This window comes from Equus quagga, chromosome 17, assembly GCF_021613505.1.
Source record: "Equus quagga isolate Etosha38 chromosome 17, UCLA_HA_Equagga_1.0, whole genome shotgun sequence".
Lineage (NCBI taxonomy): Eukaryota > Metazoa > Chordata > Mammalia > Perissodactyla > Equidae > Equus > Equus quagga.
Window position 1 is genome coordinate 51,204,826 of NC_060283.1, and position 21,781 is coordinate 51,226,606.

At 56.5% G+C, this 21,781-nt stretch overlaps 2 protein-coding genes across 3 annotated transcripts; one reads left to right on the plus strand and one right to left on the minus strand.

Moving 5' to 3' along the window:
* Positions 1-1,339: 1,339 nt before the first annotated feature.
* TMBIM1 (transmembrane BAX inhibitor motif containing 1) lies at positions 1,340-18,346 on the plus strand. 2 transcript variants are annotated; one of them, XM_046644568.1, is made up of 12 exons: positions 1,340-1,468; positions 10,249-10,477; positions 11,923-12,017; positions 13,008-13,072; positions 13,287-13,340; positions 13,911-13,961; positions 14,470-14,509; positions 14,764-14,801; positions 14,963-15,050; positions 15,363-15,458; positions 16,478-16,531; positions 16,936-18,346. In XM_046644568.1, exons 2-12 carry the CDS (start codon positions 10,288-10,290, stop codon positions 17,080-17,082), a joined length of 918 nt encoding a protein of 305 aa, XP_046500524.1. In that variant the 5' UTR covers positions 1,340-1,468; positions 10,249-10,287; the 3' UTR covers positions 17,083-18,346. The 2 variants fall into 2 exon arrangements, with proteins under 2 accessions (XP_046500524.1, XP_046500525.1); XM_046644569.1 differs by lacking the exon at positions 1,340-1,468 and having other exon boundaries at positions 10,249-10,375.
* Positions 18,347-19,045: 699 nt separating this feature from the next.
* LOC124229379 (probable hydrolase PNKD) lies at positions 19,046-21,541 on the minus strand. The gene is made up of 3 exons (XM_046644570.1): positions 21,401-21,541; positions 20,485-20,653; positions 19,046-19,439 (listed from the first exon to the last, which is right to left on the minus strand). Exons 1-3 carry the CDS (start codon positions 21,465-21,467, stop codon positions 19,247-19,249), a joined length of 429 nt encoding a protein of 142 aa, XP_046500526.1. The 5' UTR covers positions 21,468-21,541; the 3' UTR covers positions 19,046-19,246.
* Positions 21,542-21,781: the final 240 nt, after the last annotated feature.

Here is a 21,781-nt window from a genome sequence, read left to right on the forward strand (position 1 = left end):
GAGTTAGCCCACCATAATGTCCACTACTCCCCCTAAGTAACTCCTACTTAAATTATATCTATCTATACAAATATACATAGCTGAGTGTGTGTGTGTGTGTGGGGGGGAGGCAATTTTAAAAACATTCCTATTTTAATTGGTCTGAAATATACAATCTAAGTGGTAACTTTGTTTCCTATGCTTACCAGGAAGCACACTGCTTTCATTCATGCTTAGTATGCAAATAAGCTTCCAGAGAAGTCCACGGGCCCCTCCTTCCTAAATCTTGCTCTAGGAAAGAGCTGGACCAGAGCCTGGGATAATAATCCAAGAGTAGGTGCTTAGGGACGGGTCTGGAATCAGGAGGTGCTCAGGCTGTCTAGGCTGTCTAGCTGCATTCATTTTTAGCTGTGTTTTGTCAAGTCAAACTCAACCCCCCCTCCACCCCACCATCAAAAAGGAAAAGTGTCAACAGGCTGTGAAAGACACTCAGCTGATCTGTGGCTATTAGCATGAGATAAGCACCTTAAATAAAACCATTCATCTCCTGGCAGCCTTGGCGTAATGGAAAAAACATGGACTTTGGATTACTAAATGAGCAGTGTTTCAAAACTTCCTAGAACCCATTTCCTCATCTGTACATGCAACTACTAGCAGATTCTTCCATTAGCAGCTGTGAGGGTTGAGATGGTGGGCGCAAAGCCCCGCCCCAGCGTTGTGCACTGGTAGTCGCATCCCATTCAGGACTTCTGACTCTGAAACATGTGCTTTCCTGGTTGAAGTAACTTGCAGTTCTTACGGACAGAGATTCTAAGTTCCATCTCTACGTTTGAACGTTTGAAGTTTTACACTTGAAAGTACATTTGGCTTAAAAGCATAGAATTGTCACGGAGTTCATCATGGATTTATGTCTAATAGTAAAATAAGGGTAAAAATATAAATGTCCTCCGTTAGGAGATTGATTTTATAAATCAGTATAGCTATGTGATAGAATACTTTGCGACATTAAAATTGTGCTTTTGAAGAATACTTAGTGACAAGAAAAACGTTCATGATAAAGTACTAAGTAAAAGAAAAGCCATAAACAAAACATCATTCAACAGGACCCCACTCTAGAAAAGCAAGTAAAATACATAAAGGCAAAGAAGCACCAAAAGCAAACGCTTCCCGCTGGGAGGCGGGAGGAGGTGGAGAGAAGTGATTTCCTTCCTGTATTTTGGGGGTTTGTAAGTTTCCATCAATGATCATATATTCGCTTTAAATCTGAAAATGATAGAAAGTCCTCGTGGTCTTGGGAGGCGCGCGAACCTGGCGCAAGCGGGCGGGACCGGCGGCCCCCAGCGCCCCCTGGCGGCGCCCCGAGGCCCCGCCCCCCGGGGGCAGCGCGACTGGGCGGGGCGCGGAGCCCCTGCCCAGCCCAGGCCCGCGCGGGCGGCGCCGGACTCGCCCCGCCAGGAGGAAGTCGGATCGCACCGTCCGCAGCGGCCAGGCAAGCCCGGGGCCGGGGCCGGGGCCGGCGGGGCCGGGGCAGGGGCTGGGCGGCGCTGGGCCGGGGTCCCAAACTTTCCGGGAGTGCGCGGGGGGCCGGCCCACATGGGGATCTGTCGCCGTCACCTCTGGAGTTTCGCTTTCCCGGTGCTCCTGGGGCCAGCGAGCGGCGCCTGTTTAGCCTTGAGAGCCGAGCAACAGTTTGTGGGCCCCGGCGAGGGGGCCGGGATCTAAGGGTGTCAGGTCCCTCTTTCTGGCGCGACTGTCGCAGGGCGTGTCCGGAGTGCCAGCCCCAGAGTGGCCAGCTGTGCGTGTGATGAGGGTAGTCAGGGCGCTCAGCTGCTGGGGGGAGGGGAGGCGGCCCAGGGCCGGCCCCAAGTTGTCCCTGCAGGCCCTGGCGGCAGCCTTGGTGTAGACAGGTCAATGAGTATTTCAGTGAGTGGGGGAACGGGTCCCAGCTCATAGACAGGGTGGAAGCAGTGAGCAGCCCACGTCCTGGGTGAGGGGCTGTGGCCACTGCTGTCACCATGACTTTGCCTCAGTGCCCCTGCTTCTAGCCATTGTCCCGGGCCGGGTTCGGAAAGCTACAGGAAAGTACTGTCTTTCTCCTCGCCTCATTGGGTCAGAGTGAAAACCGAACCGGAAAACGGCAAAGGGGAAAACCATTGGAGGCTGGGAAGAAGCAGGGCACGTCGAGGGCGAGTGGAGGGAGGCGGCTGGGAGGCCTGGGCCTGCTCTGCGGGCTCTGCATCAGCTCTTGTCCTCTGGGGGTCTCCCTGCCCTCTCCCTCAGCGGTGGCCTCTGTGTGGTACCCAGGGGGTGGGGTTCTACTGAGGAACCTGGACGACTGGTAAGCTGGCCTAGGCCTGGGAGCCAGGGTCAGAGCCAGATGTCACGGAAGGTCCCTCAGGTGTCCAGTTCTCTGGGGCTCTGAAATATTCATCTCACCGCTGGGTTTTGGTTTCAAAGCTGGCGCCTTTGGCCTGGCCAGTGGTGGCAGGGGAGCCAGGTGCTTCCTTGGGGCTGCTTGGTCTGGGGCTAAGGGCAGCCATGCTTCCTCCTCACCTGCCTGTCTCTCCAGTCACCAAGACCCAAACAGAGACCCAGTTTGTAACTTAGAAAGAAGTGGGGGACACACAGGGTTAAAGGCCCTGACTTCCTCTGTCGTCTTGTGCCATGACCTCAGGGCCTCACTTGTAAAAATGAGCAAGTCAGAGAGGTAATGATGGGTTACACCTGAAGTCTGGGGAGAAGCTCATGTCATGAGCTGAGGTAATAGCCACCTCAGCTCAGCCTCCCCCATGGGTACGGGGCTTCTGCCGGAGTGCTTCCATCCTCAAAACTTCTCACCCTGGGCCCTTCAGAAAGAGCAGAAGCCCCAGAGAAGGGACACACACTTGTGTGTCTTCAGAGGGCCCCACTGGGAAGGCCAGGGGGTGGAAGCTCATACAGCATTCTGGGAAGAAGGCCTCTGCTAACAATTTGGTTAACCCTGATGTGGGCTTTCTGGAGTATTCTGTTGGGAACGCCATGGCGGGGATGGTCTTGATGGAATCTTCCAACTCTAAGATTCTGGGATTCCAGGCCAAAACTTGGGTATTGTTTTGAAGTAGAAATGATATCCAGGCGGCCAGAGGCCACAGTGCGGGGTGCCTGGAGGATGCTCAAAACACTGGTCAGGGAGGAAGATGAGAATGAGTCGTTCTTCCTGTATCTAATGATTTGTGTTTTGTCCCATTACATAAAGGTGATGTTAGGGGATGCCAGCCTCCTGGTTCTGTGCTGGTTGGAGATGTCCCCCAGCCCTTGGCAGTCAATCCCGCGTGGAGATGCTAATAGTAGCTGTCTGGGGGCTGGGGGTGGGGGAGTAAGAGGAGAGGAACGACCCTCCCAGAGGACCCTGGCATCGAGCTAACTCTGAGAGTGAGGGGCACGCCTGGTACTTGATGTGACTGCTCTGAGGGGCTGGGTGTAAGGACAGGGGTTTTAAGATATGAGGAGTTAGGACGTGAATCATTCTCAGGGTTGGGTCTGTCTGTAACACAAAGGTGGCCTGGTCAGCGTCCCACAGGATATTAATTAGTTGTGCCCTGATAGAAGGTTTCAGGCTTAAGGAAGTCTGAAGGAGCCCTGGGTTAAAGAAAGCGTTGGCTTTTCCCCGCCAGACCTCGAAGAGGCTTCATATGCCATTGTGCCCTGTGAATTTCCAAAAGGGGCTGTGGCTGTTTCTCAGGGCCCTTAGCATCTCCAGGGCAGTGTTCTTCGAGCAGTCCGGGAAAAGCCTGGCTGGCTCTCTACTCTCTGGTTCCCGGTAACTAGCCCCCCTCCCTTCCCCGTGTGGGCTGGTTTGGGGGAAAGGGAGGCCAACGGAGGTCATCTGCCTGGATTCCCACAACTAGTTAGTGGCAGAGTTAGAACTTGAACCCAGGACTCTTGACTTCCTGCCTTGTACTCTTTCTTTTCTACAGAGTTCCCCTGTGTCTCTGCAAGCTCTGGGCTAAGTGAGCCCCAGGAGATGCTGGCCACAGGGTCCAGAGGGCAACATGGGGGCAGTGTGCGGGGAGAGGGAGTTATGGCCACTCCCAGGCCCAGAACACCCCCATGCCATGTGCCTCTGCCCTCTGCAGAGTCCTCCAGACCAGTTTCACACTGGTAGTGACCCCGCGTAGATTGTTTAGGAAGTACGTTGTTCTGTCCTGAAGCCTTCTGTTCTGGTCCGTTTGGCTGTTTATTCGGAACCAGAGACTGTTAGGGGTGGAGTGGGCTTTGATGCTTGGTTCAGGGTATTTGTTTTACGGATGAGAAAACTGAGTCCAGAGATGTGCAGTGGCCTACCGTGCCGCACACGGTGGAGTCAGGACCAGAGCCAGGACAGGAACTCAGCTCCCTGCCTCCTCGCCCAGGGCTCTGGCCTGGCTGGACTTGCTGCAGGGGACAGGGGATTGGTATCAACAACAAAGGTCTGTGCTACTGCGGCCCGCCCCAGGTGTTGGCCTGGTCACACAGGTGACTCGTGGAGGTGCCTTGGGGACTTCTGCTCCAGGCAGGTGTAAAAGCAGAGGGCAGGACCGTTAAGATCAGCCATCAGATCTGAGTTCAGACCCATCTCTGCTGTTCACCTGCTCTGGGACCAGAGACCTGGTTTTCTCTGAATCTCAGTTTTCTCATCTGTGGAGTGGGGATACGAATTTGCACCTCACAGGGCCGTTGTGAGTCTCGGTGACCTGCTTGTAAGTACACAGTACTTCAGACGTGCCTTAGTCCTCAGTGGGAAGTACACAGTACTTCAGACGTGCCTTAGTCCTCAGTGGGAAGTACACAGTACTTACTACCATAAGTGGTTCTCTTCCCTCCCTGCCCACCGGAGTGAAGGTTTGTCTCCCTTCTCCGTTGTGGGTTGTTAATTATCTGTCTGCCTCTCCGGTCCTAACTTCCACTGACCAGGCAGGAGGAGATGGAACACACAGAAGGCAGTGGATAGGGGGCTGTTTCTGAAGTGGCATCTAGCCCCCGTTAATGGCTTCCTCTTTCCTTATCTGCACACCCAGGCTGTTTGACCACTGACTCGGCTGGAGTCTCTGAGGTTACCTACTCTGATGACAGCTCTACCCCCCAGAGAAGGGCGATGGGGGAGCTGCGGGTGCCTGGGTCCTCCCCTGCTCTCCAGGGCGGCTCCCCTTCCTTGGAGACTGGAGCCGCCCCTCAGTCTTGGATTGGAGAGAGGCCACCCTGGCTGGAGACCGGGAGGCTGGAAGGGAAGTCACGGGTTGGCAGCCTTATCTGTTTCTGAGCCGGAGGGCACAGAGAACTCTGGGAACGGGTGGCTTCTGGCTCCGCCTCAGCATGTGTGTGCTTGCGTCGGTCGCTCTGAGTCCTCAGACAGTGGGCTGGGCTGGGGATGGAAGTTCCAAACCCAAGATCAGGAGGGCCTGTCGCAGGTGGGGCAGGAACTTTCGTGGCTCTGGGGTTTCCTTGTCTGTCAGCTGACCAGATGGTTTCTAAAGTCCAGATCCTTTCTAGATCCTTTCAGTGTCATCCTGTTAATCCCAGAGACCAGGCGGGCAGAAGGCTAAGTTGATTCTGGGCCCCTTGGTTGGTGTGCCTCAGGCCTGGTGACTTGTCCAGACACTCTGGGTGCATCTTTTTCTCCTTTGCCCTGGTGGCTGTGTGCTGGGGTGAGGGGAAGTGTTTTTGGCAGGGAGGGGAGTGCTGGGGGAGTTGGGGAGGTGAAGGGAAGGGGAGGTAAGGAGACTGTCAGGCAGGCCTGGGCCCCGCCTGCGTGCTCCTGCCTGCTGGGTGGGGTTTCCTGAGATGCGCACTCTGAGCTATTCTTTCCACTCTGGCCCTGGGCATCCGTTCCTGGCAGGGAGGCTCCTGGCAGGGAGGCGGGCAGGCTGCCTGGATCAGTCAGCTGCTCCTCTCCGCCCCTCCCTCCAACACACACACCCTCTTGCTGTAACCCCAGTAGCTCAGGCCTCCTCTGCAGATGCCAGAGCCTTAACCCTTCAGAGTCTCCCTGGGGAGCTGGAGCCCGGGCCTCAGCTGGCTGCGAGCATGGTGGCCACACTGAGATGTCCCCCAAGGCTGCATCTGAAAACCTCCACAGCCAACAAGTCGTGCGTTTGAGCTCCCGCACTTGGCTGCTGTGATGGCTGGGTCTGGGGGTCCTTTGGGAGAAAGGAGAGGGTCTGGCTCCTTCCTGATGGGGGTGGGGGCCATGAGAATGGGGAGCAAACTTAGATCTGTAATGGGCAAGGATGGGGCCGAGTCTGAGCGTCTTGTGAGGAAGAAAGTTCTAACAACCCAAGCTGCTCCCTGCTGCTGGAGTTGTTCTGTAGAAACCGAATGTACACTGTGTTTTAGGAAAATTCAAGCTTCCAGTGGGAACGTTAAACGTCCTTTTTAGCCCCTGGAGACTGCGAGCCCTCCCAAAGCTACCAGTGGAACCCAGAGGACCTGATTCCTGGTTTCTAGTCTTTGGGCATCAACCCTCCTCACTCTGCCTCTGGATCTCCTCCTCCTCCCCTTTCGACTCTACGTTCTTCTCCAGCTCCCACCTTTAGTCATAGCGTGGAAAGCAAACACTGCCCACTTCCTCCTTTCCCCACTCCCTAGGCAGATGCCAGCCTAAACCTCATCCCTAGCGGAGGCCCTGATGACGCGGAAGTGGCCAGGGACCTCAGGTAGGTCGGGCGGTGGCCTGGGAGCCCTGGCCCTGAGGCTCCTGGCCAGCTGGCCTTGCTCGGAGGTGGGTGGCTGAGCTTAGCCACTGCCCTGACCAGCCTGGACACTCTCGCCCTCTCTTGCACCCAGGTGTCTACACTAGAGAGTTGGAATGGAGTCCCGGCCCCAGGCCCAGCTTTGTGACAAGGGTTGGTCACTCTGCCCCCTGCACTGTACTGTCTGTAGTAAAGCAAAGGGCTGGCTGGCCTCAGATGAGCGAGTTTCCTTCCAGCTCTGACGTCCCTCTTCACCTCCTGGCGGCTGCCCGGGGTTGGGGAAGCGGGGGCATTGTGGACGGGCTGAGTGGCTTGGCGTGCGTGTGCTGTGTAAGCCTTACGTTCTTGTGAAAGTCTTGGAGGGGAAGCCGTGTGCAGGCGGACAGACACGGTGCCTGTGAGCAGGCAGAGCAGGGGGTGTAAGAGCACAGCTCTGGCAGACTGAGAAGGACAATCTCTGTATGACTCCACTCATATGAGGAGTTTAAACATGTGGACAAAGAGAACAGATTAGAGGCTACCAGGGGAAAGGGGGTGGGGGTGCACCTACAACACGACTGACAGACAATGATGTACAACTGAAATTTCACAAGATTGTAACCATAAACTCAATAAAAATTAACTTAAAAAAAACACAAGAGCACGGCTCTGGGGTCAGGCAGCTCAAGTCTTGACCTCGTGACCCCCTGGCCAGGGAACCGTGGGCAAGTGGCTTAATTCTTCTAAGCCTCTGTTGCTTCATCTGTGAATGGGAATAATGACGTTCTCTCCACTGTTGGGCTATTGTAAGGATTTGGTGAAGTAATGACTAAAAATAGCCAACCTTTACTGTTTATCAGGGCTCGGGCACTGTACCAGGCACTCTGTGTTTTCTCATTTACTTTTCACAACAACTCTGTGGAGGGTGCTATGATCATGTTAACCCCATTTTCCAGGTGGGGAAGCTGAGGCCTAGTGAGGTGAAGTGGTCAGTGCCAGTCTCTGGTGAGCATGGGCTGATGGCCGAGCCCCAGGGAACTGGACTGTGACCTGCTCTGTTCCCAGAAGGCAGGTCTACTGGTGAATTCCTCTGAGGCCAGCCGAGTCAAAGGGAGGGGCAAGGAAGTCAGAAGGAGTCTCTGTGAGTCAGCGGCCCGCTGGGCTGGACCGGAACACTGGAGTCCTGGTGGTGCATCCAAGGCTGATGTCTTTGCCCTGATTCACCCTGCATGCTGTGGCTGTAGCCTCTCTGGTGTGGGGAGGGACCGGTTTGTTGGGTTTGGCTTAGAGGAAGGAGGGAGGGGCCACCGGCTGTCCAGGCAAAGGGCGGGCCCTCCAGTAGCCAGGCTCCTCAGGAAGTCTCAGGATTACAGTCTCTTAGAGCTGGAGATGAGCTCAGAGACCAGCTGGCCCTTCCACCTCACTTCACGGAGGGGCACCTGAGGAGGCGACAGGACCAGGCTGTGGTGACATCATTGTGTGGTGGCCCAGCTGGGGCTTCTGACCACAGGGGCCTTTCCTGCCGGTGTCTCTGGGGCCATGTTCAGCCTGTTCACCTTTGTACCACCACCCAGATGGTGGATGTCAGATAGGCCTGGGGTGCCGAGATGACAGGAATGATGACAGATAACCCTACTCCGAATGTAACCTGCCTCTGGTGGAGTTAAAGGGGGTTTTTGGAGGGCACGGGGAGACCTGTGTAGGGAGAAGAGGCCCTGGCCTCAGGGGAGGAGAACCCAGTTTCTCTTCCTGCTTTTTTAGAAGTCTATTAAGGAGATCCACGTATTATAACTAATTTTCCTACCCTTACCTAAGCCCCAAACATTTTCACAAACAGTTAATATCTGTTTCTTAAACAAACACCACCCAGTTTTTGGTTTTGCTCCCTGATTCCCTCAGGGCACCCTGCCCGACTCTGCAGGCCCTTGCCCACGACCCCGCTTTTGTCGCCCTGGTTTGCTGTGTTACACCCTCTCTGTGAGGAAGGTCTGTCTCGTTTTTGGCCTGATGCGTTCTTGCTGTCGTCTGTTTACTCTGGGAAGATGCAGAGCAGATTTCCTCAAAGTAACCCATTTAGAGGCCTGGCCCGGTATTCCATTGCTCGTCCCCACCCTCCCTGCCACCTTCCCCTCTGGATGATCCCAGCTGTGGAAAGAGAGAAGAGCCGAGGCAGCGCTTTGCTCCCTGAACTGCGCAGCTGCCCTAAGAGACAAGCCGGTTCTCCCCTCCTTCGAGCAGAGGCTCGCAGGATGCCTGCTGACTGGGCCTGGGTGCTTCCTCCCTGTGGGGCCCTAAAACTCCACCCCTTGGGAGGTGCTCTCAGGGGCCCAGACTCTGTCATGGCTCGGCCCTACCAGACATAGGGACCTTCCAGGGACTGGCTCCTTAGCCCTTCCCAAGCCCCCATCTCTGCCTCCGTGGAGGGGAACACAGGGCCCGGAGGACACTTATTTGGCAGAAGAGGCATGAAGAACACAGCGTGATCTAGAGGACACACACCCAGCACCCTGAAGGCCTCGATTCTGGCTGTGCTATTAACCTGGGACCCTGGGGAGTCACTGCACTGTTCTGGGCCTTGGTTCCCTCATCTGACCTGAGCTTTTAGGGAATCTGATCTCTGTTTCTGCTTCCTTGCTCCCTGTTCCTCAGCCCACCCCCGGCTGTGGGGCTCCTGCCGCAGAGAAGGGACTGACTAATTCCTCAGGGCTCCCTCCTCCCCTCTAGCTATGGCCCCTGGGGGTACAGGGGCACAGGCAGGGATCACGGGGACCCTGGGGCTTCAGGGCCCTGCATGCTCTATCTGCTGCCTGGCAAGGCCATGCAGAGAGTGGTGACAGCCACAGGCCGCCCCACGCCTGTCTCCCGAGCCCCAGCTGTGACTGAAGAACCAGAAAGTCCTGTCTCAGGCCTGCCCTCTGTGTAGTCTCCCAGCCCCCAGCCCGAGGCCTCACCAGCGGCCCCTGACTTCAGCCTGCCACTATCCAGGGGCTCTCCTCCTCCCGGCCTGGCAGCTCCAGCCCTGGGGCCAGCCTTTGTTGTCCCCCCTGCCCCCCATGGCTGTGGCTCCTCCCAGCTCTGCTTTTCAGGCCTGGCGCTCCTGCTCCTGCCAGCTGCCCTAGGGGCTGGGCTGACTCCTTCCATGGGTCCCAGTTGGCCATGCGACTCACTGGGAGGCGTTGCTGGGGCCATTGGGCTTCTCCCCTGGTCACTGGAAGCCTGTCTTTAATGAGCACAGGGCCCCAGGGCCCTGTGAGCATGGGGTCCCCAGGGCCCCTGGTTCTTGTCTGTCACACCACTGCTGCCCAGTGAGTGCTCTGGCCTCCTGCACTAGGTGCCCCCTCCTGCTTTCCTAAGGCAGGCAGTGACACAGCAAGGAGGGCTGCGCACAGGAAGCTGGCATGGAGGTGGGGGCAGGTGCTGAGCTGGTGGGGCGACGGCGGTGGGAGGGTAGCCTGTGGGCAGAGAACGACATGTGCGATGGAGAGAGAAATGTGAGGGTCTCCTCTCCATGGAGACAGCCTGCCCTGGGCTGAGTGAGCTGGGCCTGGACACTCATGATTGCTTTTCTTGTCTCCCATTTCAGGTCCAGCAGCTGGGGTCTCCCCTCAGCCCTTGAGCAGCCATGTCTACCCCCAGTGCTCCCCCTCCATATGAGGACCGCAACCCCCTGTACCCTGGCCCTCCTCCCCAGGGGGGCTACGGGCAGCCCGGTGGGTACCCCGCCTACCCTCCCTACCCACAGCCTGGCTATGGTCACCCTGCTGGCTACCCACAGCCCATGCCCCCCATCCACCCGATGCCCATGAACTATGGTGAGTCCCTGAAGGGTTGCTGGGGGTGGGGGGGTAGGAGGCAGCACGTGAGCACATGAGGCCACCTCCTTTCCAAATTCCCGTTAATCTCTTTCTCTACCTTCCCTTTCAATCTCTCCTTCTGTTTCCTCATCTTTGTCACCTCCCTACTCTTTCGCTCAGCACCGAGCCCCCCAAACCACCTGCTAGCCCCCTTATTCAGCAAGAAGACCGAGTCCATAAGACACACCCCAGAACTCCACATCAGATGAGAAAGTGGTGGGTGAAGTAATGAATTACTTTGGAGTGGCGACCTTAGGAGGCCATTTCCGCTTCCAAACTTGCAGTTGCCACCTTACCCAGACTTATTTCTTCCTTAGGAAGTGGCTTGAGCCAGAAGCAGTTTTTTTCTTTTTTCAGAATATTCTCGGTGCTGACAGATCCTCATCCTTTGTGGTAATATCTGATTTTTTTTGAGGAAGATTGCCCCTGAGCTAACATCCGTGCCCATCTTTCTCTACTTTATATGTGGGACTCCACCACAGCATGGCTTGATAAGTGGTGCTAGGTCTGTGCCCGGGATCCGGGCCACTGAAGTGGAGTGTGCAAACTTAACCGTTATGCCACCAGGCCGGCCCCGGTAATATCTGATTTTTGTAACCATCTAGCCGTCATTTGGATGTTTGATAAACATCATGGAGGTTAACCCTCTGTTTGTTAAGAAATGAGATGAGGTTCGAAGGCAGTGAGATTTTTCCTGAGTGGCTCATATGCGGATTTTGAAAGCAGTTCCCAGGAGGCATTCAAGGAACGTTTTGAGCCCCTGAAGCATCTCTGGAATCCCGGAGCTCAGCCAGGTCTCTAGGCATGCGTGTTCTGGTGTGAAGATCATGAATCAGTCACGTGTATGGCTGGCCCCGTCCTGCACATGTGTACCCCTGACATACCTGTCTGCCCTGAGTCCTCGTGTTGGCTCCGGCCCCCAGAGGCCTGATGATCAGGCCTCACACCCTGTTCTCACCCTCCACATGCATGCGCTGTTTCCACCGTCCTTTTCCTGGCCTTTCATCCCTGACTTCCCCGCTCTGACCTCGCCAGCTCCTCTGGCCAGTACTCCAAGCCCTGTGCCTGTCTGGCTTCCTTACTAGACTGCGACCCCGACGGCAGGACCATGTGTGTTCAGACCCCAGAGCACCCAGGAGCCCTCAATAAATTCGTGCTGATGGAACGGCTCAGGCCTAAGCCCCCTCATGACAGGGGCCCTTGGCTCCATCTGGTGCCCGGGCCAGCTCTGGGTCACTCTGGGGACATTCTAGAGGACCCGGCTTGGGCGAGGAATCCTGAATTCTATCACTTGTCTTTTGGCTGGAGAGACCTGAGACTTTGTTTGCGAAAATGTCATGGGGGCTTTGGGGTTGAGGCCGTATGTCCCAGGTCCTCAGTTGGTCATACGTGATCCGTCCCAGGCGGGGGCTACGACCGGGAGGAGAGAGCAGTGAGTGACAGCTTCGGGGCTGGAGAGTGGGATGACAGGAAAGTCCGACACGCCTTCATCCGAAAGGTGAGACATGGGCTGGGAGGCAGGGGTCCCTGGGCCCCTCAGATGGTGGGAAGGGGGGGCTCATTTCCATTGCAAACGCTGCTGCCTCCCAGGCTCTCTGGCCCTGCACTTTCCTCGAGGCCCCAGCTCCTCTGACACGGGCTCGCCCTCCTTTTGTTTTTATTTTTATTTATTTTTTTGAGGAAGATTAGCCCTGAGCTAACGTCTGCTGCCAATCCTCCTCTTTTTTTTTTTTTTTTTTGCTGAGGAAGACTGGCCCTGAGCTAACATCCGTGCCCATCTTCCTCTACTTTATATGTGGGATGCCTGCCACAGCATGGCTTGACAAGTGGTGCCATGTCCACACCTAGGATGGGAACTGGCAAACCCCGGGTCGCTGAAGCGGAACATGAGAACTTAACCGCTGCACCACTGGGCTGGCCCCTTGCCCGCCTTTTGCTCCTCTCTTCCTTGACCAGGTTTTGGGGGCACAGATTCAATCTGGGGAGATCTACACAGGCTCTGACAGTGTTCTGCCCTCCACAAACTTCTTTCTCCTGTTAGACTGTAAGCAACTTGAAGCCAGAAATGACCACACTCGTTGGTAGTCCCCATCCTTGTCTTAGGCTGCACAGCGCCCTGCTCAGAGGACACAGGGACCCGACAGCTGCCAGCTGTCCTGCTGCAGACGCGGGGCAGTGCAGTGATGGAGTGCCGAGAGGCCGGGTGTCGGGTGGGCACGGGAGATGTCAAGGAGCAGCTGGAGGCGGGGGTCAGCCCTGAGGGGTGTGTCGTGTCTGAGCCAGACTCCTCACTTGGGGGTGGCTTCTCGGTCAAGAGGCAGCTGGGGAGGGCTTTCAAGTGGGAATGCAGAGGAGATCCTTCAGAGTGAAGAAGGAGCCCCTCCCCACTTGTGAACACAGGGCCGGGGAGGGGGACGGGGCAGGGTCTGGGTAGAGGCCAGGGGTGTGGGACGGTGGCCCGTGCTGCCCCCGGCTGTCTGCCTTCCAGGTCTACAGCATCATCTCCATCCAGCTGCTCATCACGGTGGCCATCATTGCTATCTTCACCTTCGTGTGAGTCCCTAGGCCTCTCTGCCCCACTCCTGCCAGCTCTGGGGTCCTAGGCCCGGGGCTCTGGGTTACCTGCTGGGAGTGTGAGTTGGGGACTGGACGAGGAGTTGGGATGCGGGTGATTAGAGAAGATGGCGCAGCAGGCTGTCCCTGGCACTCAGCAGGGAGGCAGGCAGGCTGTGGTGTGACTCCTCTCTTGTCCTCTCCTGCTCCACAGGAGGCCGGTCGGCGAGTTCGTGAGGAAAAACCTGTTCGTCTACTACATATCCTAGTGAGTCTGGGCTCCTTTCTGCTTGGGGCATGGAGAGGAGGGGTGACAACTGAGCAGCTTTGCTCAGTCCAGGGATCAAAATACTTTTTGAGAGCCAGCCCTGATGGCCTAGTGGTTAAAGTTTGGCGCTCACCGTTTCATCGGCCTGGGTTCGCTTCCTAGTTGTGGAATCACACCACCCGTCCGTCAGTTGCCATGCTGTGGCGGCTCACACAGAAGAACTAGAAGGACTTATCACTGGGATATACAACCATGCACTGGGGCTTTGGGGAGCAAAAAAAAAAGTATGTTCAAAATACTTTTTGAGACGGGCCCTCCAGCTTGCCAGCTGTGCTGGGAAGCAGGGGTGGGTGTGACCAAGTGAGGAGCACCAGCATCACATGGCCCTGGAGCAGGCAGTGGGAACTGGTGGCAGCATGCCTACTGCAGATCGGCCCAGGCTGGGGGCATCCTGGCCTGTGGGGTCACTCCCCCTGACTTCTCCACAGCTCTGGGGGCCTCCAACCTGCCGGCCTGCGGAGGGCCGCTAGGTAGGGCCTGTGGGTGACTTCCCCATCTCTTTCTCCCCAGTGCTGTCTTCTTGGTCACCTACCTGACCCTTGCCTGCTGCCAGGGACCCAGGTGAGTCCCAGAGACTTAGAGAATGAGAAGGGGTGGTGGGGGACAGGAAGGGGCGGAGTATTTAGGGAAGAAAGGGGGTTCCTTCTAGCAGGTGGGCAGAGCCTTACAAGCAGTGATGACGATGTTCAGGTGTGCACAAAGTACTGCACATGTGTGGGAGCTGTTAGCTATGCAGCTATTATTCTTACAGCAGCCCTGCGAGATATGTAGCATTTTAACCACTGAACCAACAGGAAGACTCCACGGCTCAGAGAGGCTGAGTAACTTTCTCATGGCCACAGAGGTAGTTAGTGTAAGAGCTGCAGACGAATCCAGGTCTTTGTGGCTCCACAGCCCAGGTCTGTCCCATTGCTCCCTGCTGCCCCTGCATAGAACACCTGACCAGGTACCCAAGGCCGTGACAGCCTCTTCTCCAAATCAACGCCTAAGTCTCTAGGTTCCTTCTGCTAAAGGAGTCTCTGATGCCTGGCTGGCCCAAGTCACTCAATCCTGGTTTCTTTCCCTTCAGACGCCGTTTCCCATGGAACATTATTCTGCTGACCATCTTTGTAAGTCCAGAAGGGTCGAGGGAGGGTGTGGAGACGGTGTGAGGGAGGGCTGGCCCTAGGGAAGGATGGGGACCCCACTGTGGGAGATGTCCCTGGCTCGCTCCCACCTCATCCTGAGCCCTGCCCCTCGTCTCCTTGGGGGCCACCTCTCCACCTGTCACATTTACCCCCGCTCTGGCAGTCCACCCTGGCCGTGCCTCTCAGCCCCGCCTTCCTGCTCAAGTGTCTCCCTCTCCTCTCTGTCCTTCCCGCAGACTCTTGCCCTGGGCTTCATGACAGGCACCATTTCCAGGTACGTTCAGGGACAAAGCACTACACTCTTGGGAAGTGTGTATTCTAGGGAGTGGGACATCCCTGGGCTGGAGTCATCTGTATGGGGTCCTTCTGGAAGTGGGGCTCTGAAGTCATCATGGGGGCTCATGCCTCAGGCCTCTCCTCGCTCCTTCCCCACAGTGTGTATGAAACCAAAGCCGTCATCATTGCGATGATCATCACTGCCGTGGTGTCCATCTCAGTCACCGTCTTCTGCTTCCAGACCAAGGTGAGAGCTGCACGGTCTCCCTGGCACCCCAACCTGCTTTTGTACAGACCTGGCCCTTTGGTGGGCCCTTGAGGAGCCCTGGGAGGGCCCAGAGCCCTATGCGGGGCATTCCCTTAGACACCCTAATCCCCTTCTCTTCATGGCTACAGCAACAAAACTGCTTCCTGTGTCTGTCCTTGGAATGTCACGGTCACTCCCATGCCCCCATCAGGCAGCGCTGGCCCTCTCTGGTGGGGGGAGGCAGGGCCAGTCTGGCTGGGCTGCTAGCTGTGGCACTCATGTGACAGGTGCCTCCTTCTCCCTTCCTGGCAGGTGGACTTCACCTCATGCACAGGCCTCTTCTGTGTCCTGGGAATTGTGATGATGGTGACTGGGATTGTCACTGCCATTGTGCTGTCCTTCAAATATGTGAGTGTCCCGGGAGAGCTGCAGTCGGTGAACCCCATGCTCAGAGGAGACTGTCTGTGTAATGAGCTGTAGCAGGCCCCACAGGCCTCTGGGTGGGCTCTGGTTTCCAGAACCTCTCAACTAGCTAGCAAAGACGCCAATGCCGAAGCGCCGTCCTTTGGGTCTAGTGTCTCTTTGGAGACAGAGGCCCTGGGAGTCATGGCACCTGAGGCCCTGGACAGCATCATGGAATTCTATGGGGAGGAGGGATGAGCTCTGTCTGACAGCTGAGACCAGGTTCTGCAGGCAGACCCGGAGTGGAACCCAGAGGACCGAGGAGATAGCTTGGATAGAAGGACCTTCAGGATCACTGTATCCAACTGCTGTTTCATTCCAGTTTCATTTCTCCTCCTCTCCAGGGGGGAGCGTGAGGTCCCTGGGATGAGGGCAGTCTCCTGGCAGGGAGGGGAGCACCGACTGGAAGGGGAAGCATAGGAACAGGGGGCCGCCTGCCCACTTGACCACGGGCTGGCCTTGCCCTTCTGTGGAGGCACTGGAGGGCTACTGAGCTGGGCTGCTCCCTGGTTCTGATCTTCATCCGGGTGGTCGGGGCTTCCCTCCCAGCCCTCTTCTTTAGTCGGTCCCTCCCTGGCTGGGCCGCAGGAGCCCTCTGTTGAATGTTGACCATGGCTATGGGACAGGAGATAAGGCTCTTCCCCCAGTAGTGCCCGGGGCCACCCCTCCCAGAGCTAGAGTTCCACCACCTCCTTTGTCCTGAAGTAGAGTGGACACTTCTGTACCTTAACTAACCGTGGAGACTGGTTTTGTATGGTCACTAGAGGACAGCCTCTGTTTTCTCTGCCACGTATGTCACCATTCTTAATTTCTTCCAGGATCTGGAAGGCAGAAGTAGGCCTCTCGTAGCTAGCTTTGTGATCTCCCCACTCAGATGCCAGAATTCCAGGGGGAGCTGGTCCTGAGGGCCTGCCTCGGTCTGTGCTTTGCTAAGATTTCTAACGCCCTCCCTGTCCTCTCCCCAGATTTACTGGCTTCACATGGTCTATGCTGCTCTGGGGGCCATTTGCTTCACCTTGGTGAGTAAGGCCCTGCCCCTCTAGGATGGGGGCTGAGGGGCTGGAGGGGAGGAACTGGGTAGATGGAGCATGAATTTTGGCTGCTTGGGGGGAAGGGAGGGGGGCCACAGCTGCCCTTCCCTCTCCCCACTGTCAGGAGGTTCCACTGATTTTCTGGGCATTCCCACCATCTCGTTCACACCTCCTGCCTTAGGACACTCAGCAGGCCGTACTGTAGAGACGGTGTGTCTGTCTCTCCTAACTGGAACCGCTGGAGAGTGGAGACCGCGTGCTGTGCTCTTCGTTAACGTGGCCCCTAGGCACACCACAGGGCACGGAGGCTCCCCGGGCGGAGCTGCTGACCAGAATCGGGCTCTAGCCACTGAGCCCCTGGGCCCTCACTTGTGGCGCCCCTGTCCCTGCAGTTCCTGGCTTACGACACGCAGCTGGTCCTGGGGAACCGGAGCCACACCATCAGCCCGGAGGACTACATCACTGGCGCCCTGCAGATCTACACGGACATCATCTACATCTTCACCTTTGTGCTGCAGCTGGTGGGGAATCGCAACTGAGGACCCCCGGTTCCACCCCGCCTTGGGCGTCCCCTTCCCCAGAGGGCTGGGCCCTGGGCCTCAGACCCCTTTCCTTCCTCTCAAGCAATACGCCCAATTTCCTTTCTGTCCTGGCATGGCTGGCCGCTCTGGCTGTGGATGTGTAGGTACCTAGCGGGGCCGGAAAAACTGGGGGCTAAGTCTCGCCCTTGGTGGACTTGGCAGGGACCAGGCTGAAGATGTGCCTTCTCCCTCCACTCACTGTATGGCACGGCTGGGGCTGGAGAGGGAGGGATGAAAAGAGCCTATCCTATAGCTAAAAGAGACTATGAGAGGTAGAAGTGACATCAAGGTGATGAGGTGGCCCCTACCACCTCTGCCCCAGGCTCTGGGCTCTATAGCTGGAGCTGTTTCCTCCCTCAACCCCCAAGAAAGCCAGCGAACTTTGTCCCCAGCTGCCTGGACTCATAGGCCATTATCCTGTACTGCTTTGGCAAGTGTCGGCACCTTCCAACTCAGGAAGGTAGAAGAGATCTGTGCCCGGGGGTCCCCTGCTTCAACCCCTCTTTCGACTGCATGTGTATACTGTTTATCTGGGTTAGGGGTCGGGGAGGAAGAGAGTGAGCAGAGTCAAGCACAGGGACCAGTTGGAGCAGCATGTGGCCTGCGCTTCCTCATGGCTTGTGGTGATGATGGCGACAGCAGGCCCTTTGCAGCCCCTGGTCCCCATCTTTCACAGCCGCCTGGGGCCTCCCTGGTGCTTCTGAGGTCTCTGCTCTGGGGACCTCTTGCTTCCTGTGCTCAGGCTACTCAGAGCAGAAAGTAAGGGGCAAAGATCAGGAGCTGGGGTGGTCTGTAGGATCATGAGTGTGGCCAGGAAGCAACCAGGGTGAAGGGGGACTGGGGTGGGGGCAGAGAAAATGCCTTGGGGTCCCCCACCCAGTCTGAAGGATATGCAAGCCTACGGTGGTGGTCATGGAAACTTCTGTGTTCTTTCCTCTGCTAAGCCGGGGAGGGCCCTGAGTGAAAGGACACTTGCCCTCTCAGTCTGCTCCTAACACGCACTGGGGGAGGGTGGACTTGAGCCAGCTGTTGCTTTCTCTGTGACACCAAGTGCCTGAAGCTGGAATGGGGAAGTGGACAAGGGTCACTCTGTCGGGTCGGGGTGGAACCCAGGTCAGCCCATGGTATATAATTAGGACTTCTCTAGTAAGTACTTGGTCCTAATATATCACACAAAGGACATAACTAGAAAAGTAATAAAGTCTTCTGTTTAGAAATTAAAGCCCTGTTTGGTTCTGGTTTTCTTCACTTTAAGCTGTCAGCTCCAGGAGGATTGGTCTGGCCCTGGCCAAAGCATCCACTTCCTCCCTCTGTGTTCTGGCCTGGTGTCTTTCACCCTTTCCAAGGTAACCTAACACGCTTTGCCCCAGCACTTGCTGGTGATGGAGGCAACAGGCTGGGGAAGGCTCAACCCTACAGTACCCGCTCCGAGCAGAGCACGTGACCTGTTCTGCATCAGGGACCCTTTACAGGAGCACACCAGAGCTCTGAGCTCTCTTCCCACAAGGCTGGATGTGTACAAACTAGTTTGCATATGGCGGGGAAGCTGGCCCACAGGTTCAGGTTTAGAACCCCTGCCTTAGAAATCACTGGTCCAGTCTCTCTTACAAACAAGGAAACTGAGGCCCAGAGAGGATGAATCATTTGGATTCAGCCAAGAGGAATAGTGTTTTTTTCCCTCCAAACCCTCAATGATTCTCTTTATTATTTGTTCGAGACTGAGTGGGACCCCACCCTCCTGGCCGGCACCTCTGAGGGCTTGCTCCCCAGGGCCTGAGCCTCGGCTTCTGTGCTTAAGTCTCTGTGGTTGCCCCAACTATCCAGCCAAGAACACTGAGGGCTTCTGTGAGAGGGAGCACACATGAGTAACCAACCCCACCCTGCCCCTCCCATCCCAAGGGATTCACAAACCCACTCCTGGTGCCTTTCCACTCAGACACTCAACTTTATTTGCCTTTGGCTGGCTTGTCTGGAGGGGACGGGCAGGTGCTGGCAGCAGCCTGGGCTTCACGCGCCCTCTGGTGGACTTCAGAGGCAAGGACCAGAATCATGGCCAAAGCCAAGGGACCCCACAGTCTGGAGACCACAGTCAACACAGTCTAGGAGAGGGCTGCAGTGTTCCTCAGGCCTGCACCCCGGACCCAGCATCAGGAGACGGGGTAGGCTTGGAGGAGGCCCTGAACCTCTGGCTCTCATACTCGCCCGTGTTGGATGCCCGCATGTTCTGCCGAGCCTTCATCTGCTTCAAACGGTCCTTGTCCACTTCCCGCTTGGTGAGGATGAAGAGGAGGATACCACAGGGGAAGCCGATGGCCCTAGGGGTGGGGAGATGTGCACGGGGTTTGGGGAGGGGCCAAGCCTGAGCCAGAGGAGCTGGGGGAATCTCACTCCAACTTCATCCATCGCGTGAACACTGCAATACCTCTCGTGTCTATTCAGCCTCCGCGCTGGCTGCTGGAGGGCCCCACGCAAATCAGATCCTGCCGCTGCCCTGCTCGGAAGCCTGTAACAGCTCTCCAGTACTTCACGGCCGAGGCCAAACTCCTAGGCACAGCCCCAAAAGCCCAGTGTGGTTGGGTCTCTGCCCACCTCTTTGTTCCTTTCCCATATAGCCTGCCGCTCCTCAACATGAGCCCGGGCAATCCTGCCACACTGACTGCATAGACAGCCCATTCTCTTTCCCTCTCCAAGTCTTGGAGAAGGTTCCCTCTGCCTAAACTGCCCACACCCCCTCCCAGACTCCCCTTCTTAATCTGAGTAACCACTACTTGGGAGGCACCTTGCTGTGGGCGAAAGGGCATGGAGTCACAAGAGCTGGTGAGAATCCCAGTTCTGAGCCTCAGTTCCCTCTTCTGTGAAATGGGGATGTAATCATTTATCTCAGAAAGACTAAAACATTACACCATAAAGTACTGGCACACCTCAGGTGCTGGAAAAAACTGTTAATGTCCACCTCCTTTCCCTTTAACAGTGATCATTAATACGTATTAAGGTCATAGTCAGATTCAAATAACAATGTACTGAACACCCTCTAGATGCTACGATAAAACTAATATAATCTTGCATGATCTCAATCAATTATCTCAATTAAAGATCTCAAATGGGTCTCACTCCAAGCTCCCAAAAGAGAACGAAGCCAGGGATCCAAGTTAGATTAACTCAGCTTACTCCACAGAAAATGCACTTTCTCTCCAGTTCCACACACTTTCCCACCTCCCCTGCCCCATCCTCTGAGATTTTAGTCCTTGCACCCAACAACGCTGTCCCCACAACCTTGGATTCAGCTCGCAGCAGTTTCTGGGCCCAGCCCTCCCCTCGTGCCACTCCCCATCGGTGGGCAAAGGGTTAGTTAAAACTTACCATGCCAGTCCCACAGCTTTCATGGGGTTCCTGCCCCTTCTTCTGGGAATGTATTCCAGCTCGGGGGATAGGGACTCAGGCTCCTCCTTGCATTCCGGGGAGCTGTGGCTTTGCAGGGCCCGGGTCCTGTTCTGGGAAGCCTTGTTAGCTGTGGCTCCTGAGAGAATCCCTGTGGAGGGAGGGAAGGAAGGTCAGTAAGAGAGGACGAAAAGCAAGCCCGGGGAGGAGCGGCTGCCATCTGAGGAAGGGAAGTGACTGCAGTTTGGAGTAACAAGAGCCACGGAGAAGCCGAAGGGAAATGGGAAAATCGCCCTCGAGGTGGCACCTTTTGAAGCCACTTCCACGTCACTGCGGGCTCATCACCCGGTGCCAGGGGAGCGAGCTTCGCTGCTCTTCATCTCCTCAGACGACAGGATGTGAAGGACCGCAGTGGGGCTCACATGAGACGTAGGAAGGAAATCCGAGAAAAGGTTTTCAAACTGCAGAATGTTAGCACTGGAAGGGAGCTTAAAGGTAGTCTACTCCATCCTCTCATTTTATAGAAGAGGAGACTGAAGCCCCGAGAGACGAACTGCTTCGCCCAAGGTCAAACTGCTCATTATCCGGGGCTAGAACCCAAGCCTCCAGAAGCCCGGGGCTCTTTCCTCTGCACTGCGGTGAGTGTGAAACACCTGGAGCGCGGAAGTCTAAAAGGCTTCCTTGGGGCTCCCTCTCGCAGCAAGACCCCAGAGATGTCGTGTAACCCCAAGGCACGGGGATGGACGGGGTGACCTCTAGAGAGCCCCCAGACTCTTTAAGATCCTGCAGAGCAGGGCGGGCAGGAATCGACCGCCCTGACCTCCTGTTATCGCCGGGCAGGATGTGGAAGAAAGGGGATCCTCTGCAGTCCTGCCCTCCCCCGGGTCCCTCTCCTTACCCCGGAGGACGCGGGCATTTCTCGCCCCCCGGCCCTTCAGCGCCGTAGCAGCTACCACCGCCGCCATGTTCAGATCCCACCCCCCCTTCACCGCGCTCCCCGCCGGGAATTGTAGTTTGCGTAAGGGGCCTCCCCCGCTCCTTCCGTCCTGCCTACAGAGCACAAACTACATCTCCCAGAAGCCCGCGGAGCGGACCCAGGGGAACTACTCTTCCCAGGAGACCCCGCAGGCGCGCACGCTCGCTTGTTTCCCTCCTGTTGGAGGCGGAGTCAGGCCTGGCGGAGTTTAGGTTCTCCCGCAACGCCCCGCCCCTTCTCCCAACTTTTCCCTGCGATTGGTGAGTCCTCCAGTCAACTCTCTTTGCTATTGGCCAAGCGGCC

Coding starts and splice junctions, on each gene's coding strand:
- TMBIM1 (XM_046644568.1), top strand. CDS start 10,288: ATGTCTACCCCCAGTGCTCCCCCTCCATATGAGGACCGCAACCCCCTG. Junction 13,341..13,910: donor TTCGTCTACTACATATCCTA/GTGAGTCTGGGC, acceptor CTTTCTCCCCAG/TGCTGTCTTCTTGGTCACCT. Junction 14,510..14,763: donor TTATTCTGCTGACCATCTTT/GTAAGTCCAGAA, acceptor TCCTTCCCGCAG/ACTCTTGCCCTGGGCTTCAT.
- LOC124229379 (XM_046644570.1), bottom strand. CDS start 21,467: ATGGCGGCGGTGGTAGCTGCTACGGCGCTGAAGGGCCGGGGGGCGAGA. Junction 20,654..21,400: donor AAATGCCCGCGTCCTCCGGG/GTAAGGAGAGGG, acceptor CTCCCTCCACAG/GGATTCTCTCAGGAGCCACA. Junction 19,440..20,484: donor AAAGCTGTGGGACTGGCATG/GTAAGTTTTAAC, acceptor CCCCACCCCTAG/GGCCATCGGCTTCCCCTGTG.